The sequence below is a fragment of the Podarcis filfolensis genome (assembly GCF_964270895.1).
Source record: "Podarcis filfolensis genome assembly, chromosome: 2".
Taxonomy (NCBI): domain Eukaryota; kingdom Metazoa; phylum Chordata; class Lepidosauria; order Squamata; family Lacertidae; genus Podarcis; species Podarcis filfolensis.
The window spans coordinates 91,049,626-91,063,362 of NC_139605.1; the positions used below are offsets into that span (position 1 = coordinate 91,049,626).

At 45.4% G+C, this 13,737-nt stretch overlaps 1 protein-coding gene across 2 annotated transcripts in view; it reads left to right on the forward strand.

Moving 5' to 3' along the window:
• GRIN2C (glutamate ionotropic receptor NMDA type subunit 2C) overlaps nt 1–13,737 on the forward strand; it is an 87,845-nt gene that overhangs the window by 71,912 nt on the left and 2,196 nt on the right. For both annotated transcript variants that reach the window (XM_083598079.1, XM_083598078.1), the window contains exons 8-12: nt 1,101–1,226; nt 4,698–4,927; nt 6,076–6,236; nt 8,039–8,226; nt 10,176–10,408. In XM_083598079.1, the coding sequence (XP_083454205.1) occupies nt 1,101–1,226; nt 4,698–4,927; nt 6,076–6,236; nt 8,039–8,226; nt 10,176–10,408 (938 nt within the window). The remainder of the gene's footprint in view (nt 1–1,100; nt 1,227–4,697; nt 4,928–6,075; nt 6,237–8,038; nt 8,227–10,175; nt 10,409–13,737) is intronic.

Sequence of the window (13,737 nt, forward strand, 5' to 3'; positions counted from 1 at the left end):
ATACCTGATGGACATTAGTTGCACACTCTATGGTATCTGCTGCAACCAATGAATGCAGCAAATGGGTGCTTTAGTTGAGATTCCAGCACTGCAGGGGGTTGGACTAGATGACCCTCGGGATCCCTTCCAACACTATGATTCTATGAATGTGACTATAATAGGCACACACAACCACCAAATTTCTTACTCATGTCTGTCTACTGACAGCACTGGGGGGAGAGAAAATAAATGTCCTGTAGAGATGGGGAATGAACAGCCTTTTCCAGCTTGATAAGGACATCTTCCAAGGTCTTGGGTGTCACCTTAATTTCCTTTGCTTTGTTGTCAAAACCATCGCTGTGGATGACGCAAGTGTTTGTGTGGTGTGGTGCTATGGAAAGGTTACATAAATTTTAGTGAAGTTGACCCTTTAAGCACCTATCACCAGGGGTGGTTGTACTACTCTAACTCTTTCCATACCTGATGCTTCTCTCCCTGCTAAATGAAGGGCCTCCAGTAGCAGACTCTGCCTGTCTCCCTGTCTTCATTCAGATATTTAATGAACTCGCATAGATCGGGGACATAGTTTCCCCCCGTCCCCATTGAGTACCCAGGGCAACAGCAGCAGCATATTGTCTTAAAACGGCTCCTGTGTCTCTTTGGCTGTAATTGGGCGCAGTGGTGGATGCTGACAAACTGTTTGGTTTGGGGAGAGGAGGAGAAGATGAAAATGAGTCCTCCTTGCAGGTCTCATTGGCTCTTCTGATGTTTGGGGTGTTTATGTAGCCATAGCAGAATCAAACCATGGAGAAGAGGGTGGCAATATTCGGGAGGGTGTGGCTGATTGTGTGGTGCAGTGAATGGAAGCACTCCCTGCTGCAACAATTCATTGCAAATCACACTCGCAACTCCTATTGTCACACGCAAAGAATGAGCACAATAGAGGTACATTTCACAGCACATGTTGTTGACTTTAGCAGGCATTGAATGCAAGTCTCCCGCTGTCTATCGGACCATCTTTTCTCTCTATCAATGGGCAGGGAGGGGGTGTTTGTAGCATCAATGGGTGACTCTTAAACTGTCACTTGCCCTGGGCTGACTGGCTTCCTCTTGTCTTCTAGAACCCTACAGTCCAGCCGTGTGGGTGATGATGTTTGTGATGTGTCTCACTGTCGTTGCCATCACAGTCTTCATGTTTGAATATTTCAGCCCTGTTGGCTACAACCAGAATTTAACCAGTGGCAAAAGTAAGTAAGTTTCCAAAATTGCGCACAGCAAGTGAGCCTTATTTTTTTGGTGGGGGCAATGACCAAAAGCAGGATGTAATAAGCATGAGCCACCCTGCTATTATACACTCCACATTTAAACAGTAGCAAAAGATAAACAATTCTCAGCATCTCATCGAAAGCATTGACCTTTGAAAAGAGAGCCCGTAGCAATCTCCAGCAGGTGGGATTTCTCTGCCTCCCCACCACAAGAGTCCCATGGCATTCCAGTTTCTGGTGTAAGGATTCCTCCATTTATTTACTTACTTTAGTTATGGCATTTCCATACATCTCCTTTACCCAGCAAAACCAGGGTGCGGTACAGCACTCTGTGGCAACCCAACGATATTTATTTCTTTATGGTCGCCGTCTTTTTCACACCACCAGCACCGATAACATTTCCATGTGCACACATAAACCCCAAACAAGAGAAAGGAAATGTGGCAAATGAGACTGGTAAAGATCTCCGCTGAAATATGTGCCGTTCGACATTGTTAAATATTTAAGACCTGCCAGACATTTTCTGCAGTTCGTGACAAAATCTGGAAAAACAACCCTTTAGATTTTAGGAGAGCAAACTGAAAAGCACCCAAAATGCCCATTTTGAGTCCCCTGCTGTGGGGAGAGAGACCCAGTAGCCTTTCAAGCAAACTATACGAACACTGGCAGGACTCCCTGTCCTGTTTATTTACATGTGCATAGATGGACCAGGTGCAAAAGCAAACAGGGCTCCTGTGCCTTTAAAACAGATGCACGGAAGGGAACATGTCAATGCAGATTTTCTCACCTCTGCATGACAAAGCTGCAGAAATTCTGGCTTCTTTGCAGCTATGGAAGGCACCAGATTGCATCTGGTAGTCAGCACATGCGAAGGCTGTTTAGAGACAGTGCCCTGCCTTGACGCCTTCCTGTAGGATATAGTGCCTTTGGATCTCTTCTGAATCAGTCTAGAGGGTACCAAGGAAGCCCTCCTGATCACCCAGGAGCTGGTCCTTAAGTGTTCCTCCTGCAGGGCAGCAGCCTTAGGTCAGTCTGTCCTGGGCTCCTGTGCAAAGAAACAAATGCATCCATTGCAGGCTGATCCGATCCAGCTCTGAGTCATGTCAGCATCTTTTGTGTCTGAACTGTCAACAGCTGGCCGGATCAGCCAGCCTGATTTGTAGGCTCGCCTGTAAACTCCGTGAGCGGCTCCTCCTGTTAACAGCTTCCGCGTCTTAAGTGAGCTGGGCAGAAGATTTCTCACAGCTGCTTGGAGAAGCTGTCAGCCCCAGGCCAATCCTACCATCCCTGCCCTTGATAAATGCTCATTAAAACTTACACATCCTGACATGTGGGGAATGAAAAGGCTCCTCGGGTGCTGAGAGATAGGTCCCACACCCCCCCCACACACACCCTCCAGCCACCTTTGGCTAGCCTTTTCCCCGGGAGAGCTCCCCAAATGCCACCGTCCCACTTGACCTCTGAGAATTTGCTGCTGAAGGTGGATCAAACAAAGGTAAAAGATGCTGGAAGTCAGGAGGAGACTGGTAGCTACAAGGAGAGAATAGCCTGGAATAAAAATATACAACCTATTTTTAGCTTTCATCATCCAACTCTGTAAAAAAAACACCAAACCTCTGGCAGAGTGTGAGTGGCTGGTACCCTGCTGCTTCCTTCCTTCCTCTCACTGGAAGCTGCCTTTGAACCATTCTAAACATTCTGGGTTTCTGATTTTAGGGTGGGTTTTTTTTTGTTCTTTGGCTTGTTTGTTCAGTATTGTTGCATTCTTAATTTAGAAATGGCAGCAGAATCTCATAACTGCAAACAGGAGGGAAATGGAAATATGAAGAACTCGCAAACATTCCTAACTGTGCCACCGTCCCTCCTTTGGCCTCATTATTACCATGACAAGGGACTGATGTCAATGTCCCCCACCTTCAAATCACCTTCTTCCTGCCGGGTCAAGAAAACAAGGTCCAGAGTGTGGCCTGCCATGTGCGTTGGACTGGTGACATGTTGGGACAGCTCCATGGTTGTCAATGGCGGCCATGAAGTCCTGAGATACCCCAGAACCAGCTGCCTTGGCATGGATGTTGAAGTCTCCCAGAACCAGCAGTCTGGGACTCCTCAGCACTGCCCCTGAGACCAGCTCTGTCAGCTCAGGCATGGAGACTGCTGGGCAGCGAGGCGGGCGGTAAACCAGCAGAATCCCTAATCTGTCCTGATTGCCCAATGCCAGGAACACACACTCTAGATCCCTATAACTGGACAGAGAGCCTGGAGATAGAGAATCTCTATAGACCACAGCAACTCCCTCTCCGACCCTTGAGTCTGGCCTGATGCTGTACTGAGTACCCAGGTGGGCACAGCTGGGTGAGACCAACTCCACCCTGTTCACCCACCCAGGTTTTTCAGTGATACATTCCAGATCAGCCTCCTCATCCATAATCAGATCATGGATGAGGGAGATTTTATTCTGGCATTCAACAGCAGCAGTCGCATACCCGAGGGCTGACTGATATGACAATCACAATTCCCCAGGTTGGAGGGGCGACGGGTACACGGCAGTCACTAACTCCTCCTCCCACGCCATACCTCCCCCTGCCCAGAACTGCTGCAATTGGGCCTCCCCCTGCTCTCCCCCGCTCCTCTCCTCCCAGGCACATCGCAAAAAATGCCCTTTAAAACAGTTAAAAAAACAATTTAAAAGGATATAAAAGAAGAAGCCCTTTCTGCTGAGCAGCAGCAGCAGCCCTTATAAAACCTGTCAGGCCCTGCCCTGGGCCAGGTGGAGAGAGGCTGGAGCAGGGTCCTCTGGCTCTCAGCAGGGTGGTCCTAGAAAGTCTGAGATCTGCTTAATTGAAGCCCCATATTAATTGTTTGGGTTTTGAGGCTTTCCCCTGTAGTCATAGGGTCTAGAAACTTATAAACAATAAATGATGAAGATTCTCAGGATTCTCAGTAGCTTTTACTGGAAAGGCACTCCAAGTAAGATCGTGGTGCTTATTTGGGTCGTCTTCAATGTCGTCTCCCAGGCAAGCTCTGCTGCTAATCTGCCAGCATTCTCAATATTGTGTCTGAGTTGAGCAATAAAAAGGTTGCAGCAATTGTTGCAATCCAACAAAGGTCAAACAGATTATGAGGTCTCTTAAGTACACTGTTGGGTTCTGGATTGCCCTGGTTCTCTTCTTCTTGACCTTCGGCTTGTCAAACGCTGCTGTGCCTACATATTTAAATACAAGTGCATGTCTTTGCTTAACAAATGGAAGAAGCAATCCCTTCCCAAAGCAAATCCTGCTCACGTGATGAGTCTTAGCAGAAATGGCAGCCAGAAATATTTTAGCAGAGATCTCCAAAGTAACTAAAATGGCACGTGTTTTACTTCCAAAAGCTTACAATGAATGAAAAAGGCTTCTTATTTCTAGCATGAAAAACCTGCTGCCTACAAATCGCTTTCCCTTCCATCTTTTCTAGAATCTGGGGGGCCTTCCTTCACTATTGGCAAGTCCGTCTGGCTGCTCTGGGCTCTGGTTTTCAACAACTCCGTTCCTATTGAAAACCCCAAAGGGACTACAAGTAAAATCATGGTGCTCATCTGGGCTTTCTTCGCCGTCATCTTCCTGGCCAGCTACACTGCTAATCTGGCAGCTTTCATGATCCAAGAGCAATACATTGATACTGTCTCTGGGCTCAGCGATAAGAAGGTGAGGAATGCTTGAGCAATGGTGGCAAAGGGAATGAATGTCAAGTGCTTAGGCCAGGGCTGCAACGTTTTGTAGCTTGGAATATCCCACAAGGAAGATGTGCTAGTGCTGACTGAATGGCAGGACATAAACTCAAGTTGGTTACATTTGCTGGCTTTGGTAAGCAGCTAGAGGAAACCTGATAGCTTTTGGTTACCAAGGAAAATTAAGCCCACACAAAAGTGTCCCTTTCTGTGCCCACCTTTGCATCTGTAAGGCTGAAGATAACTCAATGGAGCTGCTTTTTTACTCCCAAAGTTTCTGACCTCTGTATTACTGACTCCCAAGACACTGTTGCAACATGGGCTATAAACTGAAATAAGTAAATGTAGAAAATTATGTAGAAAATTATGCTAAAATGGTGGTACTGAAGTACACACTCAGGTTGCCTCCAGACTGTCAGTTTTATACAGTGGTTAGAGTGTTGGACCAGGACTTTAGAGACCAGGGTTCAAATCCCCACTCTGCCATGAAGGTCACTCAGAGACCTTGGTCAAGTCACTCCTTCTCGGCCTAACCTGCCTCACAGGATTGTTCGTGAGGGTAATATAGGGGAGGAGGAGAACAACTATGTATGCTATCTTGAGTATTTTTGAGCAAAGATGGGTTACAATGCAATACATTAAATAAAAACTATTTTGTAGGAGAGATTTAAGCACATAACTAAAATTTAGGTTTGCAGCCATTCAAGTGGATTAAAGGGTTCTGTCACCCTGGTGCAAACAAATCTGTGGTTTTTTTTAAAAGAAAAGGATTAGTTTTTTGTTGTTTGGTTTGGAAAGTGGCAAGGAAATGCATTGAAAACTGTGGGATGAACAGTTGATTTAATGGGAAGACATATAACCACTGCACAAACAAATCAGGATGAATCCATGATGAAGGCTGATGGTTGTATAATCTCCCCACTACCAAATTGGAACAAGTGCCCAGTAAGGGCCAGGTCTAACCTCCAACTAAGCTTTGTGCAAGCAACTCAGGGTTGAACGCTCAATAGTTAGGTTGGAGGAGCCCAGAACCTTTCTGAAATGCGCATCCTCAAGTCTGAATAGAGGGATGCTGTTTCCATTCTGGATCTGGCAACAGACTTGTCTTTGTGGTGTCCTTCCCAGTTTCAAAGGCCTCAGGAGCAGTACCCCCCATTCCGGTTTGGAACAGTTCCCAATGGCAGCACCGAGAGGAACATTCGGAGCAACTACCATGACATGCACTCGCACATGGTGAAGTACAACCAGCGCTCGGTGGAGGATGCCCTGGTCAGCCTCAAAATGGGGTAGGTTGCTGCATTTCCCCATAAGAAAGAGCAGCGTGCAAGAAAGCCTCAAGGTATCTGTGCCACACTGAGTTCATTCATGGCCAGCCCTAGCAAATATAACAGGATAAGTAAATATACTGGCATATACTTCAATAATGACGTTGAAGTTGGTTGTTGAAACTGGCCCATTTTAGCTTCTGGATCTTGTTTTCTGTTTGCTTGTGAGCTTCTGCTTCAGTGATGACAGACTCAGGAAAACCTTCTGATCAGTTTTGTGAATGTTCCTGTATGCCTCTCACACAGATTGACACTATGGCATGCTGCATTTCTGACCACTTCCTTGGGGTATTCGCAGGACTGGCCACCATGTCAAAAATGGGCAGCCCATAGCAACTTGATCAGGTCACCATCCTATGAACAGGATCTTTATTGACTGAAGTTTCTCTGCACGCTTGATGCTGTGTGAGATTAAACCATAAAGAAGCTCTCTGCTAATGATGACTATGTTTCAGTATCCTGTCACATAGCTGGCTTACTCTCTGACTGTTGACTTAAGTTCCTGGTTCTCACTGTGAATCCCTTCTCTCAATCAGACTCCACGAACATGTGAACTGGGTATCTATATTCTGTCCAAACACGATTATGTTTGTTCTGGGTGGAAGTTTGTTTACTGCTGTTGTGAGGTAAACGTCACAGATGGAGTTCTGGCCATGAGATGCCCAAGTATCTTGTTTTCAGACTTTTCTAACAATCTGGATGTTTTGGAGTATGTGTGTGTCACATGTAAGGTTCCTGTCTTTACATGTAATGCAAAATTTAACAATTTTGATACCCCGGTAAGCTGCCAGGTCAATCAAAACAATGATTCTCAAGCATCTTTATAGAGGTTTCCTTTGGTGCGTGATGGGTGCGCTTCACAGCGAATGCTGGTTTCACTCCTGTAGATGTAGCTAACAAGCCTCAAAATATTTAGTGCCTCCTAATTTTAGCAACAGAAGTCTCCACGTTTCCAGATTTTGAATGTATTACTCATTAGTAGGAGAGTCTTCTCTCTGCTACTAGCCTCTAATTCACCCTCTAATTTCATTTGCTCCATTCCTTTCATTCATCCCTCTGTTGCTATCCTTTGATCTGTTGACCTCTTGTTGTCCTTTTTAAAAGGCAACTTGCACAGCACAATGAAGCTTGAGTGTGATGTGGTATTCTAAAACTAAGGGAGTGAAAGCAGTGCAAGTTGACTGCCCTGTTGTTTACGACAGTGGGGTAATGCTTGCTTTCCCCCAAGGCCATACTTTTGATATGGAGAAAGTGATTGCCCCCCAAGTCACTCAAATTGTGAGATTTTGCAGCTGGGAAAAATGTGATTTATCTTCCAAACTATTACAGTTGTGGCTGCCCTGGAGAATATGCTAGATACCACCATTTTGTGAACTTTTTTTTTTTTTACATGAATTGTTTGAACAGTGTGCAGTCCCTATCTTCAGTGTTAAGAGAGGCATGAGTTGTTTCCGAAAAATTGCAAGCAAGACGATGACATATGCTTTCTTCTCCTGCCCCTTGATTGCACTGCAAGACTAGGTTACTCTCAGCGTAGCACTTTTTCCATTGGATTGAAGCTTCTGGGACTGTCCTACAAATATGGTCAAGCCCACAGATGAGAACAGCTTCTCTTGCTTTCTTGCATCATTTTATAGCCTGGCACTTGGCACTGTGTGACCTTCTAGCCTACCAACCCCCCCCCCCCCAGTGTGGTTTTTGTAGTTGCTGTCCCTTAATTTTTTCCCCTCTCTCTCCATCTCTCTCTCTCTGCTTGATTCCAGAAAGCTGGATGCATTTATATATGATGCCGCGGTGCTCAACTACATGGCGGGCAAGGATGAGGGTTGCAAGCTGGTGACCATTGGCAGCGGGAAAGTCTTTGCCACCACCGGCTATGGCATTGCCCTTCAGAAGGACTCCAAGTGGAAGAGGCCAATTGATTTAGCCCTCCTACAATTCCTGGGAGATGGTAAGTAGTTCTCTTTCTCCTCCCCGCAAACACACTTTGCTTCCTCATCCTCAGGGGTAGTTACCAGTAGTCTCCTATGTATTGTTCTCCAAGGGGTCACAGAACAAGGAAACCCCTGTCTTAGCAGGTTGCCGGGGGGGGGGGGGACGGACGGGACACCTGGCCACAACTGCCTCACAAACACAAAGCTGAACCCTCCTTAATCTTTATTCCCTCTCTCCTCTTTCCACTTTCTCATCCACCCCTCCATGTTCCCTGGCACAATCACAACAGTTCTGTGTTTATTTAAAATTGTATTTATTTTTAAGTGCGAAGGCGTTAAACCCGTCCCCCCCCCAAAAAAAACTTCCATCAGCCTATCAGAACCTCAGACCCTGAGGGGCAAAAGAGGCACAAGGATGGCCACCCCCTCACAAGTCCCTCCCCCTCCCTCCCTCCATTATAGCAGTTGCTTTAAATGGCATGTTCACATGCAAATAATAACTGGAGGATAAACTGGAATTTAAATTGAAGCTGCAATTTTAAGCATGTTTACTCGAAAGCTAAGGCCACATTCCTAACCATGTCTACTGTCTTCAGTAGGGCTTGCTCCCAATTAAATGGGGTTAGGAGTGCAGCCCTACACCATCAAAATTAGTACAATTATATGATGTTTGTGGGTGGGATCATTTATCCCATGTGGGACAAACTTTGCCCCCCCCCATGCATGTTGCTCCTATTGTGTCTCCTCCAATATATATTTTTTCCTCGTGTTGTTGCTGGCCAGACCCCCGTTTATATTACAGTTGCTGCATGTATTTAGGCCTCGGTTGTCTCCTTGACCCAATTTCCTGACCACCATGTGGCAATGCCTCCCGTCGGTTCTGTCTTGCTGGCTGCTTCGCCCCAGGGTGCTAGGACAACTGTATGCTCGGATTCTGGCTCTCTCCACTGAGCCGCCAGCCTGTCACCAGAATTCCTTTCTGGCCATTAGGGAGAATTCTGAGAAGGTTTCAGAGCGCTGTTCCTCCCTGCCACACCGTTTGGTAGTCCACATTAAATCAAGCACAACGTCTCCTTGTCAGGTGTCTGGGAAGTTATCTCGCCTTGAAATCACTCTCTCTTCCCTTCAGTAGGAAATAAAGCTCTCTTGTGACTCTGGAGACCTTAACAAGTGATCTGTGTGCAAAAATGTTTAGTTTTTTTAAAAAAAATGTGTGCAGGGTTGGGGGAGTTCAGATGGAAGTGTTTTAAGGAAATGTCGAACATAATGGGGGATCAGAGAGCCAGAAAAGGAGACAGGCTATGAGGAAAGGAGAGGAAAAGGGAAGGTCTGTATACGTATGATCAATGACAAATATGCTGTTATATGAACAAAAGCAAGTAAGGTTAAAGAACACATCAGAGAGTCCCTTTAATGAGTTCCTGTCACAGTCTTGACTTGTTGTCTCTTCTCTGAACACTGCTTCTTGTGTTTTAAAGCAGAGAGGTGTTCAGTGGTGGGGCGACAGTGAGGAGCATGGGGTGAATATCCCAAATGTGGACTCTGGCCTGGGTGGAGACCATACCTTCTGGCCTGATTAAGGAAATGCACTCTGCACTTGTACACAGGAGCTTTATATATTGGGGTGACCCACGTGGTCCCTTCCAACTCTACAGTTCTAGGATTATACTATAAGGCCCATGAAGCTGGTAAGCTTAAATTTAAGCTCTGTTGTCAGGGGAAAGGTTGTTCCATGGTATAGACCTCCAGAAATGCTTAGTCCTATGGAAGGTCATGGGAACACAGGACATTTTACTTGAGTAGCCATGGGTATTTTGGCTGAGGTGGACAATGAATACTACAAGCCAAAAATAATCTAAATTTCTTCAGGTTCAACTATCTGTGATGCAACTAGCTGTAATGTCAATTAGAGGAGATCCCTTTGCTAGGATTTTACTGTCTTCCCTTCTTGTTATTTGTTTCTCAGGTGAAACACAGAAGCTAGAGACTGTGTGGTTGTCAGGGATCTGCCAAAATGAGAAGAATGAGGTGATGAGCAGCAAGCTGGACATTGACAACATGGCAGGCGTCTTCTACATGCTGCTGGTGGCCATGGGGCTGAGCCTGCTCGTCTTTGCCTGGGAACACCTGGTCTACTGGAAGCTGAGACATTCTGTACCCAAGTCTCACAAGCTGGATTTCCTTCTGGCTATAAGCAGGGTAAGGATGCCATGTAGATATGTAGTCCTATGTACATACCCCTTCTGTTTTCCAAGGCAATATCTATGTCCCCTTTGAGATTATTCCTAATGTGACACATAGACAGTTTATTCTTCCAAGCCGCTGGTCATATTTGAACAGAGGGCTTAAACCACAGTGTTGCCCTACATGCATAAGTACAAAAGAAGGAACCAGTGCAAAGTGATAGCTCAAACATTCCCCTCTCCTCCCCTGCAGTTGGGAGGTGGACTAAGCCAAGAATTCAGTTTCACTTTGCCTGACTCCTGGTCTGTCCCCACGTTCATACCAGGAACAGTTAAAAACAATCTATTATTCACTTTCAAAACAAGGGTTATGCAGGTGGCTTAAATGAATTAGTTTTTATTTATTATATTTCTATGCTGCTTTTCATTCAAATAAATCCCAAAGCAGCTTACAAACAAAAAATAACCTTAACATTATAGATAATCACAAATACAACATAAATCTCATAGAATAGCAAATCATCCGTAGAACATTTGCAGTCTATAAAATTTACAAATCAACAACTAATAAGCTAAACATCACAATTCAAGCCAGCCACATTATATGATTAACAAACCAATACAGCATTTAGAATCCATAAAACAATGTTAACAACATTAACAAAATAGCAACCAAAAGATAAGCTGAACACATTCTCCACACATACAGGTTCCATGGACAGCTTCCAGTCTTCCTCATGCCAACCTGAAATTTTAAATTTGAAAATGTATTTTTATGGAAATTAGTTTTTCCATACATGGTTCTGGAGGAATGATATCAACCAGTTTTAGCAGTAATGATGCCCATGGTGGCTACAGCTAACAAAGGAGGCAGAGTGTAAAAAAAGAAGCCACCTCTGCCCTGCGCCGTTTTTCTTTAGGGCCACCTGGGCCTTGTTAACAAAGAGTGCTCCAACCAGGCACAACCTTCTGCTAGGAACTCATCTTTGGATAATGAACAACGCTGCCCACAGCTGCCTGACCCTGCTCCTTCTGAGTAGGGTGTCAGCTCTTAGGCAGCCACAATTCTTTCAGGTCAAAAATGCAACATGTGGACAGGGCAGGCTCAAGAAAGCCTTCCGTAGTCAACCTGCCTGCGGATAAAGCAACAAGTGTGCTGCTCCTCATGTACACTGAAGGAGCCGCCTTATCAGTATTTGTAGCCCAGCCATGACCCACTTCCCTAGTACTGGTAAGACAGAGTGAGGCTTTCTGTGACAGGTTCGTGAAGCAATTTGTAGAGGACTGCATCACTGCTGCTTAATTTGTGTGAAATGTATTTGAAATTAAACCAATCAAAAACCAATCTTTTCCCAATTAGAAATTTACTGGAGAAAAGACCAGGAAATTGATTTGCCTGTTCCTGGTTCTACTGCATTTACATTTCAAGCCTGCACCGTCTGCTCCAACATAAAAAACTTTAACTGTTTCCGGCCAGTGCCTCACCTGATCAAAGTAGTGTTTAAAACTATTTACTGTTGAGCGGAAGCAAGAGAGAGAGATTTGTTCCTACATAATCTGGATTGATATCTAGTATCAGAATAGGCCTCTTTCTCATTACAGGGCCTTTTATTGTCACCTCTGTCCTCAATCTGTTCTTAACTTTAAAATGTTAGTTACTGTATATACTTGAGTATAAGCCAACTTTTCAGCACATTTTTTATGCTGAAAAAGCCCCCCTCGGCTTATACTCGAGTGAGAAAGGAGCCCTTTCTCACCGCTGGTCCCACCGCCGCTGCTGCCCGTATCTCACAAGGGCAGGCACAGGAGCCGCGGTTGGGAGAGGTGCTGCCCTGTGCTGCGCCTCTCCCAACCGTGGCTCCTATGCCTGCTCCTGCGAGCGGCAGAGGCAGCGGCAGAGGGACAAGCGGCCCGAAAGCAGTCTTTTGGGCTGCTCCTTCCTCCACCACCACCAGGTTTGTGGTGTGGTGAACCAGCTTATACTTGAGTCAATAAGTTTTCCCGGTTTTTTTCTTAAATTAGGTGCCTCGGCTTATATTCGGGTTGGCTTATACCCGAGTATATACGGTATTTAATCTTGTCGAATGCCATCACCTTGAGGGCCCTTAAGAGTAATGGGACATAATTATTATTATTATTACTCAAATTAATTATTTATATCCCACCCATCTGACTGGCTCCCGACAAAAAACAATAAAAACACAATACAGCACCTGCTGGGAGGGGTATCCCACAGGGTAGGCGCCACTACTGAAAAGACCCTCTGCCCGGTTCCCTATAACCTCACCTCTCGCAATGAGGGAAACACCAGAAGGCCCTTGGAGCTGGACCTCAGTGTCCGGGCTGGATGATGGGGGTGGAGACGCTCCTCCAGGTGTACTGGGCTGAAGTTCAGATAACGAGGATTCAGGATCTTTAAACCTGAGGGATGGAAAGCAGGAGATAAACATATGAAATAAAATTAATCTAGTACAGTGATTCTCAAATGTGTAAGCTTGATACATTTTAACAGAATTACTTCACCTCCAAGAAACAAAACAGGAAACTTGCGATATTTCATAGAAAACAGTACATGGCAATTGGAGACTGGAATGCCAGAAGTAGCGAGAGGGAGTTGGATCTGTGAATGCTAGAGTGCCTGGGGGGTCAGACATGAACAACCTCCTGGACAACCCGACTTGGTCAGCAGAAAAGGAGGAAACGTGTTTCTTATCAACCCTGTTTGGTGATCCAGCCAAGCTTATAATGGAATCCTGATCTTTCACCCAAGTTCTGAAACTACTTCAGAAGATTAAAAAATGCCCCACCCACACCTCACCTAAACAGTTTTAGCAGAAAAAGAATGCTTCTTGGTACAGTGGTACCTCGGGTTACATACGCTTCAGGTTACAGACTCCGCTAACCCAGAAATATTTCCTTGGGTTAAGAACTTTGCTTCAGGATGAGAACAGAAATCGTGCTCTGGTGGCACCGCAGCAGCAGGAGGCCCCATTAGCTAAAGTGGTGCTTCAGGTTAAGAACAGTCTCAGGTTAAGAATGGACCTCCGGAACAAATTAAGTTCTTAACCTGAGGTACCACTGTATTTCCTTGAATGGCTGAAGCACTTGGTTTGCAACAGGGTAAGTAGGACTGTCAATATAGCTAGCTTACCCAAGTATCTTGTCGCTCAAACATTTTGAACATTCTCCCAGTTCACTCAGAAAAATGTGGTCATTCAGTATTTGTAATGTCTGTCCTGCATGAGCTTGAACATTAAGCCAACCTGCCCTCTCCACCCTCCAGCTCATCCCCTTTCCAATACATGCCTACTTAGTCACTGCCTTCCCTCTTCTCTTTCTTTCCAG